Below are 14127 nucleotides of genomic sequence, written 5' to 3' on the forward strand. Positions count from 1 at the left end.
AACCAGCGTGTCCACGCCCTCCGCACACGGTTCCCTGCGGCGGGCAAAGAAGCGGGGCGTCTTGGTGTTCCTGAACGTTGCCATTAGATCTATACAGGGTGGTCCCCACCGAGCACAAATGCAATGAAAGGCTTCGTCCACGAGCTCCCATTCCCCTGGATCTATGCAATGTCGACTGAGGAAGTCCGCTCGAACGCTGTCGACCCCGGCGATGTGGGAGGTGGCTATACTGAACAAGTTCCGTTCCTCCCAAGCGATCAACAACCGAGCTTCCAATGCTACTGGTCGACTCCTTGATCCTCCCTGCCGGTTGATATAAGCCACCGTGGTCTCATTGTCAGAGAGGACACGTACCGACTTGCCTCGTAGCATCGGAAGAAACGCCTGCAGAGCTAACCGCACCGCTCGGGTCTCTAGACGGTTGATGGACCAACGGGCCTCCTGCGAGGACACCTGCTCTGCACCAAGGTCCGCTGACAAACCGCACCCCAACCATAAAGGCTGGCATCTGTGGTGAGCACCATCCAATCCGGAATAACCAAAGGCACACCCCGCCGTAGGTTGTCCTGGTTGAGCCACCAGACCAGGCTGGAGCGAGCGTATCCTGTCAATGGCAACAGAAGACAAAACTGTTTTGAAACTGGGTTCCAGCGGGAAAGCAACGCGGACTGCAAAGGCCTCATATGAGCGAAAGACCAAGGAACTAATTCCAGAGTCGATGTCATGGAACCCAGCACCTGTAAATAATCCCAAACTATTGGAGAAGACTTGGTAACAAGGTCCGAACCTGCCCTTGAAGTTTGATCACCCTTTCTGCCGTGAGGGAGACCATGCCCTGCCGGGTGTCGAACAAAGCTCCCAAAAACTCCAGGGACTGTGTCGACTTTTGGACAGGTTGACTACCCAACAGAAGTTGCGTAGCAACTGTAGTACCTGACGGACCGCTTCCTGACACTGCACCTCCGACTTCACTTGGATCAGCTAATCTTCCAAATACGGGTGGACCAGATATCCTTCCTGGCGGAGCCGTGCCGCCACCACTACCATGATTTTGGTAAAGGTTCTGGGGGCCGTGGCCAGACCGAAAGGGAGTGCATGGAACTGATAGTGATGTCCCAGAATGGAAAAACGTAGGAAATGCTGATGGTCCGGCAGAATGCCGATATGTAGATAAGCTTCGGTGAGATCCAGAGATGCCAGATATTCCCTCGTCGCACAGATGTAATGACTGATCTAAGTGTTTCCATCTGGAATTGAGGAATCCGCAGACATTTGTTGACCCGCTTGAGATCCAGAATGGGCCGAAATGTTCCTTCTTTCTTGGGGATCATGAAATAAATGGAGTACCGGCCCCTTCGAAGCTCCTCCGATGGTACCGGAACAATGGCTCCGAGATCGATCAACCACTGCAGAGTGTCTTGAACCACTGCGCGCTTTGGTGCTGGTGCGCAGGGGGAGACCATGAACCGCTGACGGGGCATACGTGCAAAATCTAACATGTAACCGTGTTTTATCACATCGAGGACCCACTGATCCGACATTATTTTGACCCATTCCTCGTAAAACATCTTTAGTCTGCCGCCCACCACTGGGGCCGAGGAATGAGCCGGCTGCCCATCATTGTGAGGTCTTCCCACTTGGTGCCCCCTGTCCGGAGCCGGGTCTACCAAACCTACGCCCCCGAAAGGACAGAGAGTAGGACTGCTGTCTATTGGCATTGTGACGAAAGGACGAACCCGATCCTCTGGATATCCGGGTCGTTCGACCTCCTCGAAACCGAGACGTGGAGGGAAAAGACCCTCTGGACTTCAGCTTATTCTCCGGAAGGCGATGCCCTTTTTTCTCGCCCAAGGACTGAACCAGGTCTTCCAGCTCCTTGCCAAAAAGAAGTTTACCTTTAAACGGCAAGGAACTTAGGTGGGCTTTCGACGAGACGTCCGCCGCCCAGTTCCGAAGCCACAAGAGACGCCGAGCGGATACCACCGACACCATGGTTCTGGCCGACGTGTGAAGCAAGTCATGAAAAGCATCTGCACTGTAGGCAATGACCGCCTCCAGACGACCCGCCTGTAGTGCTTCTTGAGATAAGGACTCGCTGGCAAGAAGCTGTTGAACCCAACGGAGACCTGCTTGCAACGAAAAATTACTGCATATCGCCGTCCGAACCCCTAGGGCGGAGACTTCAAATATCCTTTTAAGCTGGACTTCCAGTTTACGATCCTGCAGGTCCTTCAGGGCTGTGCCTCCGGTGACCGGAATGGTGGTCTTCTTAGTGACTGCCGTCACGGCTGAATCCACCTTAGGACCCCTCAAAAGTTCCAAAGCCTCTTCAGGCAAGGGATAAAGCTTATACATGGCCTTCGCCACCTTTAGACCCACATCCGGAGTGTCTCACTCCTTAAAAAGTAAGTCCGCAGCTGAGAAATGAAAGGGAAAAGAGGTTGGAGGCCCCCGAAGCCCCAATACCACAGGGTCCGTAGCGCCCAGGCGAGACTCCTCCTGCGGTAGCTGAATACCTAGCTCCCTCAGGATAGCCGGGATAAGAGGCCCTAGTTCATCCCTGCGAAAAAGACGGACCACCTTAAGGTCATCCCCGTCCGTCCCATGGGCTCCCTTCAGACCTGCTTGCTGTCGCCCTGCGTCTCCCTCCACCCCACTCGGGGGCTGAGAGGTCCCATCCAGCTCTTCCTGGTCCTCTGACTCTGAAGAGGAGGAATTATTGTCAATCACCTGTGCTCTCAAGGGCTTTGGGCGCTGGACTGGCACTGAATCAGCGTCCTGCGGGGTCCAGGCCCGCTTGGAAGGACCGGGCTGGGAATCCCCCAGAAGAGGTCTCTTTTTTGCCGCCTTGCGGGCCCTAAAGGCCTTATGCATCAGGAGCACGAAATCAGAAGATAAAGAAGACTCCGATGAAGAATCATCTCCAGTCCCAGTAATCTCAGGGTCAGCATTGGACTAGCCCCCCTCGCGGGCCTGTCCCCTTCAGGGACTCCGCGCTGTGGGGACAAATGGGGAGGAAAAACCTCCTCCCTCTGCAGTGCTGGTGCCTCCGGGGAGGGAGGCAGGCAAAATGGCGCCCGGAGCCAGGGTCGCTGACCCTGAAGTATCTAAAATGGCGCCCATTCCCGCGCTGCCCAATGCACCCATCACTGACTGTACCCGAATTACGACTCCCTTCGGAGCCGCAGAGACACCCTCGTCGCCGGAAACACACGCGGCGCACAAGCTATCCCTTGACAGGCGCGCGCCATGCCGCAGGCCCGACACACGGCCCGACGCAGCATGAGAGGGACAAAAAATGAACCCCGGCACCCCAAAAACGCAGCGAAACGGTATTAAAAAAAAACCCTCGCAATCGGAGCTTCCCTCGGAGACAAGCGGTGCAAAAGTAAAAAATTGTCACTTTTTTTTTTTAAGTACCTGTCTGGCACCTCTCGGTCCTGAACCTACCCGGGGGGGGGGGGAGAGTGAGCCGGGCTCCCAGGTGTCACCCCCAGTAGCTGCATGTGTTGACTGACTGGTCCTCAACCCTCAACACCCACCGCCTCTGAAACTAGGGAGGATGGTCCACTCAGGACCTCACAACCCCCTGGGAGGTGGGAGACCTTGACCTGCAGGAACATACTGCGGTCTGTCTCTGTTCCAATTCTATTATTTCCTCCTTTTTTTTCTATTTTATCTAATTTTAAAAGTTTTGCATAACCCTGACTAACTTCGCTAGGCCCTGACTAGACTGTAGGTTTGGCCCGTCTTCCACCTGTTGGAGACAGAAGAATACTGCCAGAATGTAGGTCACACCAGCCCAGATAAACTTCTATCTCCATCTGCTAAAGGGGGGGCCCAAACCCAAGAGTCTGGACAGATCCGGGAACGTACAGGGAAGACTGGTTTAGCAGGAAGATAAGGAATGCATTTAGATATCAATACAAATGCTGCAACTAGAAGAAAACAGAATGTGGTGCTTTGCCTGGGGAAAAAAAATCTAAAGCTTCAATTTTTGGACAGAGCAATCTCACAGAAGTATGAACATTTGCTGTTTGCATTTTGTTTATGATGTGCTAAGAAGGAGTGTTTCCTAATTCAGTTTTGTATTAGCTATTTATTGTTTGTGATTTATGATTATAAATGTTATCCGCAGTGAATACACTGTAGAAAACTGCAGAATGGAAGTGAAGCTAAATTAAAAAAAATAATCCTCTGAACACAGATTCTGAGCTTTCTATGCCACGTCAGGTCGTTGAAGCACGGAACAATATTATTTCACCACTCGCCCCTCCAAAAAATCCTTCAATCCATATTCAGCTAGCATCTACAAGGTATGCTTTGCTGTGTCACACTTCAGAACTAGCAAAAGGGATAATGTGAGAAAAAAATGCTCATAAAAAAGAGTACTGTTGAAATTTAAAAAGAAACCTAATGTTATCAGTCCAATATGATATCACAATCTACAAGCAGCTGCAATTAAATAATTTATAGTAAAACCTTTAAAAGATTAGCAAATGTTTTTAAAGAGACGGAATATTCAAAACTACCAGGCTCCCTCTTTTAATATCACTTAGGCATGCTGCCACTTTCCGGGCAGGATTTCCCCAGCCTTAAATAGTCCCTTGCCAGAGAATTTTGCAGTATGTCCACGTGCACACATCCTATCATTCTCGCCTGCTATAGGTCAGGCCACCGGCCTACTTCCCCAGTGTCCACGTCGCCCTTGTGCTACCACACCCCCATTTCCAGCCCGCCACCCTCTTCCCCAAAGTAGGTCCGCCTGACGTTACGTAACCCACCGAGGAAGCCGCGCCGTGTCTTCGAAAGCTGACTGAGCTATGCAGCGTTGCTGATGACGTTGCAGGAGCGCGAGCCGAGGCTAGAGTGAAAAGCGTACGAGAGTTGGGTAGGGGGGGACGTGCACTCTGGTTGGCTCCGCCTGTGGCAGGCCTGGGGAGGGGGAGGAGTCGGAGGAATCACCGGCCGCGTCGCTCTCTTTCCCGCTGTGAGTGACGGTGGCGCGCGGGAGATGCTCTAGGCCCGGAGTACCCTCCTCCCCCCCTTAGTCCCTCGCTCTATCTTCTCCGCCTCTTAGCCACACCGCGTCCTCCTCGGTGTCTCCGGGCCGCGCGATGGCCGCGGGCTGGCAGGATGCGCTGGCCCTGCAGGCCGAGGCGGTGGCCGCCAGGCTGCGGGAGGCGCTGACCTCTGGTCTGGTGCTGCTCCGTAGCGAGCTGGGGCTGGACCTGGGCTTGGAGCCGCAGCGCTTGCCAGCCTGGCTCCTGCTGCTGATGCCCCTGCTAGTCTTGGTGGTGCTGGCATTGCTCTGGTCCGCGGCCTGCTCGTGCAGGAAGCGTAGCCGGGCGGAGCCCGGTGAAGAGGAGGAGGAGGAGGAGGAAGAGTCGGTGGTCGCCGGCAAGGCCGCGGCCCCGAAGAGCCTGAAGGCCGACGAGTTGAAGAAGAAACCGAAGAAGAAGATAACTGAGAGAGGCAAAGTGAGTGAGGGGCGGGGGTGGCGGGGACTCGGGCTGCCGGCCAGCGGGCTTCCCTGGCCCTCAGCTGTCTGTGCATGTCAGAAGGGGCTCTCCCCGGTAACAGGGAATCCCCTTACTGGCACAAACCATTAGGCAGGCGACTCAATGAGCAAGAAAACGACTTTGCATCTGTTTGTTTCCGCTGGGTTTGTAGGTTTATAATCTAATTTGTCAAAACGGATTAGGTTTGGGAAGGGGGAGCGGTTGCGCAGCTAGTACCCTTTGCCGAGTCCTTTTTCGTGGTGTGGGGAGGTTTAGGCCTCGGGATCAAGATAGGAGCCGTGTAATTAATTTTGATACATCAACAGTGGCGGCTTTAATATCGAACAAAGGGATTATTAAACGGTTCATCAACGTCTTGTATTAAAGTATCATAGGAACTAGATAATTCTTCACTGATTCATCCTTCGATAAAAGCTTTGGACGAGTTGTAAAGGATTAAGACCCATTTTGTAAACTTGCAGATGTTAAGTGTTTGTGGCATACTAATGGAAAAGTTTAATCTTGTATGTGCTGTTGGTCATGCAAAATCTATTTCTAATGTTACTGAGGGCTTTGTTAATCGATATGACTCAGTGATGTAGCGTACTGAAGCGTCCTCGTTAAACTAGCTTCTGTTTCCATGCAAGACAGTTTTATACTCTGTTCCTTTGTATGTAAACGTTATTGGCTAAACTTCAAAATATTTACTTGTTTCCTCCTCCTTCCTCCTCCTGATAAAAGAGAATTTCTGATGATTAAGCCCCCCTCCCCCTCATTTGTTGGGGGTTATGTGGAATTACTACTTTGATACAAGCTGGCAAAAGGTAAAGACTTGCATTTTGTATATATTTAAGGTACAAACTATCAAATATTCGTATAGTAGATCTCAAAATTTCCCCCCCCCCCCCCTTAGGGTAAAATTAATGGCTTAAAAAAGACCTAATTGACCTATTTAGTCTGCTCAGTTGAGATTCTCTGCTTAGGGGCCTGCCTGAAGTGAAAAAGGTGTGCTGGAATGTGAGCACAATTTTTGTGCGCAGATTTGACTTCAGTGCAGCAAACTTGTGTAAATCTTCACACAGCTATTATTTGCTGATGCAGAGGCACCTGGGCTTAAGGCATTTTTTTTTCTTAATACTCAAAATTTAAGTCTTAAAGCTAGAGTAACATTATTTGGGGTAATGTTAGTCTGTAGTGCAAGGGGTACTACAGACTCTGAATATGTGCATTAAAACACAGGTGCACAAAACAACTTTTCTGGTCATAAAGCATATTTTGGGGCTATTGCAATGAGCTGTGCTGATCCTACTGCAGGTTTCAATTCCTGTTTTAGTGTTGGTTTTTCAGTGCTAACCTATCCATAGTATGTAATAGGGGTTTTAAGGCTGGAAAAACCCATGCTAATTTAGTGCATCTAATGCTAATTGTAGGGAGATAGACCTTATTAGCTATTTATCCTGCAGTGCAAGGAGGCTGCATTGTGTATCTCTTTTTACTGTGGGACATTGAATGCCTGGTCAGAGGCAGAAATGAAACTTCCTGCAGTAGAGAGGAATGCACTATATCCCACTCAGGTGGGGAGGGTTGGCCCATCAAGACCTCTCTCCCTAGCATGCCAAATCCTGCTAGATCTCACCTTAAAAGAAGTCTGACTAGACAGGGTAGTGTCTTCTCCTCCCAGCACCCTCTTCGCCCCTTAAAAAAAAAAAAAAATTAAGCTGGGGGGTTCACGTGATGCGACAGTGGTGAGAGGTGCTGTCCCTGACTTAACTTCCACTTCTGGTTAATTTAAAAGTAACTTTGCATCCCCCTACCTGTTTTTAAATTGCTGGCGATGGCAGAAAAGGGGCAGAAGAAATCATTGCCCATGATGTGGGGCAAGCAGGTGCTGCGACCTAAAACAATAGTGCCAAAAACCTACTTGTGAGAAGTCAGCCTTAGCTGCAGAAGAAATCACATTGGTGGATGAGGCCTACTTGGAGGTAGTGCTGCCAATGGAAATGATTGAGGCAATGAAGGCTGTTATGCAGCGCTTGGGAGACAAATTGCACACTTGTTTGGAAGCCAAACTAGAGTTGGTGGTCAATAATCAGACAGTATCGACGGTAGGCGAAACTAATGCAAGGCTGGATGCTAAGGAGGAGTGAATGGAGAAGATGGAAATGGCTCAAACATCTGCAGGGAGATGACTATATATGCTTGAGAGCATACAAGCTTATGGAGGAGAAACTAGAAGATATCAAGAATTGGAGACAAAGTAACTTAAGAATCGTAGGGGTTCCAGAAAAGGTGGAGGGAGTTGACCCCTTGGGCTTTTGGGTGAAGTGGATCCCCAAGACGCTCGCGAGAGAGAGTGCAAATATGATGCTTTGAAAATCGGTCGCGCTCACTGCTACTTGGCTATTGTGCCAGTTGATGGTAGAAGACCTAGAGCAGTGATTCTGAGGCTCCACCACTATTGTAGTACTATATTGGAGGCCAGTTAGAGATTTATTACCAAGGCCACAGGATATATTTCTTTCAGGATTTTTTGTTCGAGGTTCAGAAGAAGTGACAGAGACAGATCTCATATGTGCCTCTATATCCCTTGAGGCTCCAAATCCGGCACAGTCGAGCGGTCAAGATCTTTGCTGACGTTAAGGTGGCCTCTACCATTCTATAGCGACTCCAGGAAGAGGATCAAGGGGCTGAGAGACTCTTAACACTACAATGTATCCGTTTTCAAATGACCATACAGAGCTTAGTTGGTGTGTGATAAAGGACATGTGTGTTAAAATAAAGGGGGGATGTAGGAGTGCAAATGAATACCATTTTAGGAGTGGGAGGCACTGGTGGGGGGAGAATCAGGGGAGGGAAGCGCTTCAAACTCTTTGAAAGGTCACTTAAGACCTGGTTGAGAGTATTTAGTGTTTGGCTATTTGCGCCTCTCCAGTCCAGAGGCAAACATGGCCATGCAGTCTGCATGGTGGACTGGACTGGAGAGGTGCATATTTGGAGAGATGGCCATTGGTGGGGAAACTCATACTGTATGCTATGGCATGACCAGCAACGTCCACACATGATATATCCCAGATGCATGCTGGTGACAAATCGATGCCGCGGCAAAGGGCCTGTGAGCGACATGGAGTGCTATCCTAAAATGGCTGCTTTACGGACTTTGACCAATTGCAGATGGAGAGAATAGTGGGTGGGGGAGAGAGGGGAAAGGAATGGAATATTCGGTTGGGGGCGAGGGAGATATGGAGGCTATGGAATTTTTGGTGAAGGAGTTTGGTGTGTTGACAGGTTGGGCCCCAGGGTGTCCTCCGCCCAGCAATTCAGAGTAAAGTGGGGAAGTGTGATATCAAATACCGTAACAGTGGAATTTGTTGCCTAGCCCTTTGTCTTCTGGGTGTTGTGAGGTGGGTCATGGGGGAAAAGTTTTATTGGGAAGAGTTAGTTGTTAGTCATATTCTCTTTTAAAAACTGAGATACATTTCAATGTGGTCATGTATTATTATATATTCAGATGGGGCATAGTTGGTGGGCAAACAGATTGTTATATTGTTAAATGTTCGAGGTATCAGAACTCCAATCAAAAGAGAGTGCATACTGAATTTTCTTAAAAGCCAGTGACCAATGGTTGCTCTTTTGCAAGCGATGCACTTGATGGCAGTAGAACACACAACTCCTTAGGGGAGTCTGTGGGACAGGTGTATTATGCCTCTTTTAATACCAAAAGCAGTGAGTGTGTGTGTGTGTGGGGGGGGTTAATTCACAAAACTTGCCCTGTCACTGTCTCCAAAACGCTTGAAGAACCTGGAGGGAAGATTTGTGGCACAAGATTGTTCCTTATTTAGTAGGGGTTTGGTTTTGGTAAATGTTTATGGCCCAAATAAGAATCAGCAGACTGTTTTTTTTTCAACATTTTGGTGGAGAAAGGTGGAGCTCTTTTCTTCTGCTCCCATTATTATGGGGGGTGACTGGAATGCTTGCTTAGGTTCTATGCTCGGCTCCTCTCAGAAAAGATGGGACAAGAGTCTGATAGAGGGTCTAAAGCATCTAATGTCTAGACTGGGACTTGTGGACTTACGGCGAGTGCAATAACCTAACAGAAGAGACTATAATTTCTACTCCCAAAGACAGTACCTGTAGCCAGATTTTTTTTTCTTATGAGCAGTAGAATTTGGCAGACTGACGGGGTTTATGGATATCCTACCTTGCCATATATCTGACCATCACTCAGTTTTAATGCCTATGAATATATCTTTTGAAATCTCCCAAGCTGTGGAGATTTAATACTTCCCTATTGGGGAATGAGGCTTTCTGCGAAAAGATGTTATGGAAGACCCTTAAGTCTGTCCTAAGGGATAATATTAGCTTCGCTGGTCATCTTAATAATAAGCAATGGAGGGTGCATCAAAATGTTAGAAATGAAACATAAATCAAGCTGCTCTCCTAAGCTCTGTAAGCAACTCCAAGCCCTTAGAAGTGAATTGGAAAGTTTGCAGGTGGCAAACATTGAAAGGCCCTTGAAGTTCACTACGATCATGGAGACAAAACAGCAGCTCTCCTTAGCATGCTGTTTGCGTAGGCTAAAGGTGCATATTGGTGCTATCCGGACAAAGTGTGGTGATATTACCTTTAAGCTTACCGAAAATAAGAGGTGTTAAGGAGTTTTTATGAGGAGCTAAAAAGGAATGTGGTATCGACTAGATTAATACCTATCTAGCTCAGTTGAGAGTGCCAGGGTTGTCGGAACGGCAGGTGGACAGATAACAGCTCCCATCTCATCTACAGAGCTGTTTGCAGCAATAAATAATTTGTCTAATGGAAAATGGCCAGTTCTCGATAGAGTTCCCCTGGAGTTTTATAAAAGATTTGCCTCTGAGGTGACATCACTCCTACCATATGTTTTCTTTTTTTACAGAACTCTCCAGAGATGGAGAGTCTGCTGCTAGAAGCTAATGTCATGCTTATTCATAAAAAAAAAAAGATAATTTAGATCCAGGGTCATATAGTCCAGTTTCGTTGCTGAATGCTGATGTTAAGATACTGGCAAAAATTCAATTTCATTAAGAATTAGTGTTAGATTATACAGTTAATGCTGATCAAACTGTTCTTGTAAAGGGAAGGAATTCAACAGTTAACATCAGAAGATTGATATTCTGGTGTTAGCAAAGAGAGAGAGTGAAGGGAATGGTGATTGCCCTAGATGCTGAAAAGGCCTTCGATAGGGTTTGTTGGCCTTTTCTATTCTGGGTTTCATATCTTTGGTATCGCTAATTAATTTTGTGCTTGGGTAAAGGCTCTGTATTATCCCATAGCAAGGGTGGTTACCAATGGAGAAAGATCAGGCCCTTTTTATATATCCAGTGACACAAGGCAAGGATGTTCTCTTGCTCCTCCCTTTTATTTGGTCTTGCAATACAGATATTGGCTGAAAAGGTTCGTTCTTGCCCTGAGGTTGTGGGGTTTAGATCAGGAACAATAAAGCATGTGATTTCATTGTATATGGATGATGTGCTCTTGTTCCTTTCTGATACCAAAACTTCGGGGCCTAGAATATTGTGGATACAGAGTGAATATGGTAGAATATCTGGTTATAAGGTCAACTAGTGTAAGTTTGAGGTGTCCCCAATTGGGGTGATGGTGGATAGGGATATCCCCAGGTGTTTTCAGGGGTTTAAAAAGCTAATACAGGTTTTCTGAATTTAGGTATATATATGTTCCCTGAGAGTTAAATGATCTGTATAAAACTAATGTGGCACCTGTCATTGACAAAATTCAGAAAGATCTTTCAGAGTGGAAAGAATTATTTTTCTCTCCTGGTCTGGGAGGATAATTGTATTGAAAATTAATGGTTTTCCTAATTTGTAGCATGTTTCTGAACGTGCCCTACTATTTACCTGATAGTTGTTTTTCTCTAAATTTATAAATGCCCGTGTATTAAACTGCACATGTTGTGGAAATGCAAAGAGGGGAGGTATGGAACACCCTAATCTACATGCCTATTACTGGGCTAAGCAAATGCAAGGTGTTCAGATATGGCTGTATAGGGATGTGAATTCTCTATGGTATTATTTAGTCACACTTAGCAGAGGGCGGAGATTTGTCATGTTTGCTGTTGTAGCCGGCTGATTCTGTGTAGGTGCATAGAAGTAGTTGGACAGTTCCTTTTTATATCCTGTACTTTGAAGCTATGGAGAATAGTCTGTAAGCAGGGCCGACTTCTACTCTCTTCCTCCTGTGGGGCAACCCAGTTTTTTCTCTTTTCACCTTCTGTAAAGAGGAGTCTAGTTGGTGGAAAATGAGGTTGAAATTTGAAGGTCAGCTGTGGCAAGAAAAGAGTGCCTATTGCATGTTTTTCCAGGATTTAAGCTTTGAGTATTCGGTAGGTGAGGGGTCTTTGGGATGTTATACTGATGATGTAGTGATTTTGAGAGTTAGGTTGAACTCCTCAGTGCCCCTCTTTTGTGGAGCAGGTGCTACTTTAAGAAAATATTCCCAAACGAGGCATCTCTAAATTTTACAAGGCTATTATGGGCAGCCTGAGCTCTCAAGATGCCTCCCTAGCGATAATTGAGGTGTGGAATAACAAGGCATGGGATTGGAAAATCATATGGAAGGCAGCTCACAAAACTTCAGTTTGTAAGAGAAGGTCGGAGCTGATTAAACTGTTGCATCGATGCTATGTGTGTGTGTATATCTATATTCTCACCTAACATTTCCAGACTGTGTGGATTGGAGGGGTTCTATCTGCATTTCTGCTGGAATTGACTCTTGGTGAATACATCACTAGAATAGTGGGAGTAAATGTGGTGCTCTCACCTTTGTTATGCTTGTTGGGTAGATGGGGAAGACCAGTGTTTACCCACTTCTAAGAAGTTGTTAGTCATCTGATACATGCGGACAGATATACAATTGCACTGATGTGGAAGTGAGCACCTTTAGACTGAGGTGTGGCAAGAACAAGTGATGGAAATTGCAAAAATAGGCTAATGTAAATGCTGAACCATGATTGTGTATGACAAGATATGGGATAATTTCTGGGAATTTTGGAATACTAGCCACTAAAATAGGCATATTTTGTGGTCAGTATGAGATACCCTGGAAGCATCTTTGTTGAGGGGCGAGATGCCCCCCCCCTTTTTTTTTTTGGCCTGCTAAATATTTATTGTAACTTTATTTTCTTGTTTTTACCCTGTCATTCTTACTGCATTTTATCCCAATGTTATTGTTGACCTTTTATGCTGGCTTGGTATGATATGAGTACTAAAGTGCCTCATATTGTTACACACTTTTTTATGCATTTTGTGATTTTTCCCGTAGGTAAGCAGCATGAATTAGCCAAACTGTCTGGGAATGTCCTCTGTGAAACTAGGTGGCAAAGCTTTCAAAGCTGAAACTGATCTTTGACCGTGAGGCGTGCCTGCTTGCATGATCCCGCGCTGCCTCAAGTCTCCTCAGTCTGTTTTTTTTCTACGCAACTAAGTGCACGCGGAGCTCTCTCTCTCTCCTCAACTGTTTTCTGTCAAAAAAAAGAAAAAAAAGAGAAGGAAGAACTACAGAAGAAAACAGAACATATAATTCAGGATCAGAATTGAATCACTGACTGCCCTTAGAAGTGAATAGATTTTCTCCGGGCACCCCCCCCCCCCCCCCCCCCCCCTCCCAGCTACTATGGGACCTTCATGTCGAGCCTCCTCGGTGAACCTCCCGGTTTGCCCGGGCCAGCACAGAGGAGAGCTCTGGGGGAGGCAACATATCTCCACATCAGAAGTTGCGTCGAATCGGCCCACCAACACATAGGCTTGTCGAAGCGCCAGCACATGGACGCATCAGATGGCGCACCAATGCGCTGGCTGGCACGCTAAGGCACCAATGCGTGCGCCGGTGCGCCGAGGCATGGGCTCGCGGACGCACTCACAGCTACGCCGATGCGTCCAGCGCACCACCACACTGCCGCATCTGCCGGCTACCCATCCAATCGGAGGCTCACTGACGCGAAATCACCAACATCGAACGCCCGGCCCTGCTCTGCGATGCCAGCACACACACCATCAGTCCACCGAACAGCTTAATGCCAACGCTAACTAATCACACGCGATGCCTCTAAGCACCCAGGGATCATTGATTGTGGCATGGGCACCCCACAGACCTTCCTTCCAGTGTGTCTGTTGGTAAAAAAATAAAAATAGTCCTCCTTTAGTCAGGCTGGGTTCAGGGCTCCAGGACCATTCTAAGAAAAGCGTGCATGGCCTTCGGGACACGTCCTATCCCCAGAGGGGACCACATGGCGACATCCTGCTGGCATCAGTACACCCAACTGACGCTACAGCTCAACCACGGTACTGCCTTCAGGCAGGATCCCTCGCGATGTCTCCAACTACAAGGGCTCTTGCAGTTTACATTTATAGAGTGCCAACTTCAAAATTGCCCGATAGGACTTACTCGCCCTGGGTTGCCGTCTGGCAGCCTTCTACAATCGCGGACTCTCCTCTGCCGTCACTCCATGCAGGAGTCTTCTCCGGGCACTCCTATCTGTGGGGCTCGTTTTCCACGGGGTACTCCTTACACCCCACTGAACTATTGTGTGACCGGTCTCTCCTTTGGCAGAGCAGCCTCATTGACTTCTGAGAGAAGA

General features: G+C 47.8%; 1 protein-coding gene across 3 annotated transcripts in view; it reads left to right on the top strand.

Moving 5' to 3' along the window:
• The first annotated feature begins 4796 nt into the window (after positions 1-4796).
• MTDH (metadherin) overlaps positions 4797-14127 on the top strand; it is a 186394-nt gene continuing 177063 nt past the window's right edge. For 2 of the 3 annotated variants that reach the window (XM_029591759.1, XM_029591760.1), the window contains exon 1: positions 4797-5480. In XM_029591759.1, coding sequence (XP_029447619.1) covers positions 5118-5480 — 363 coding nt within the window. In that variant the 5' untranslated portion in view covers positions 4797-5117. The remainder of the gene's footprint in view (positions 5481-14127) is intronic. The other variant, XM_029591762.1, reaches the window with a different exon arrangement.

The sequence above is a fragment of the Rhinatrema bivittatum genome, chromosome 2, assembly GCF_901001135.1.
Source record: "Rhinatrema bivittatum chromosome 2, aRhiBiv1.1, whole genome shotgun sequence".
Classification (NCBI taxonomy): domain Eukaryota; kingdom Metazoa; phylum Chordata; class Amphibia; order Gymnophiona; family Rhinatrematidae; genus Rhinatrema; species Rhinatrema bivittatum.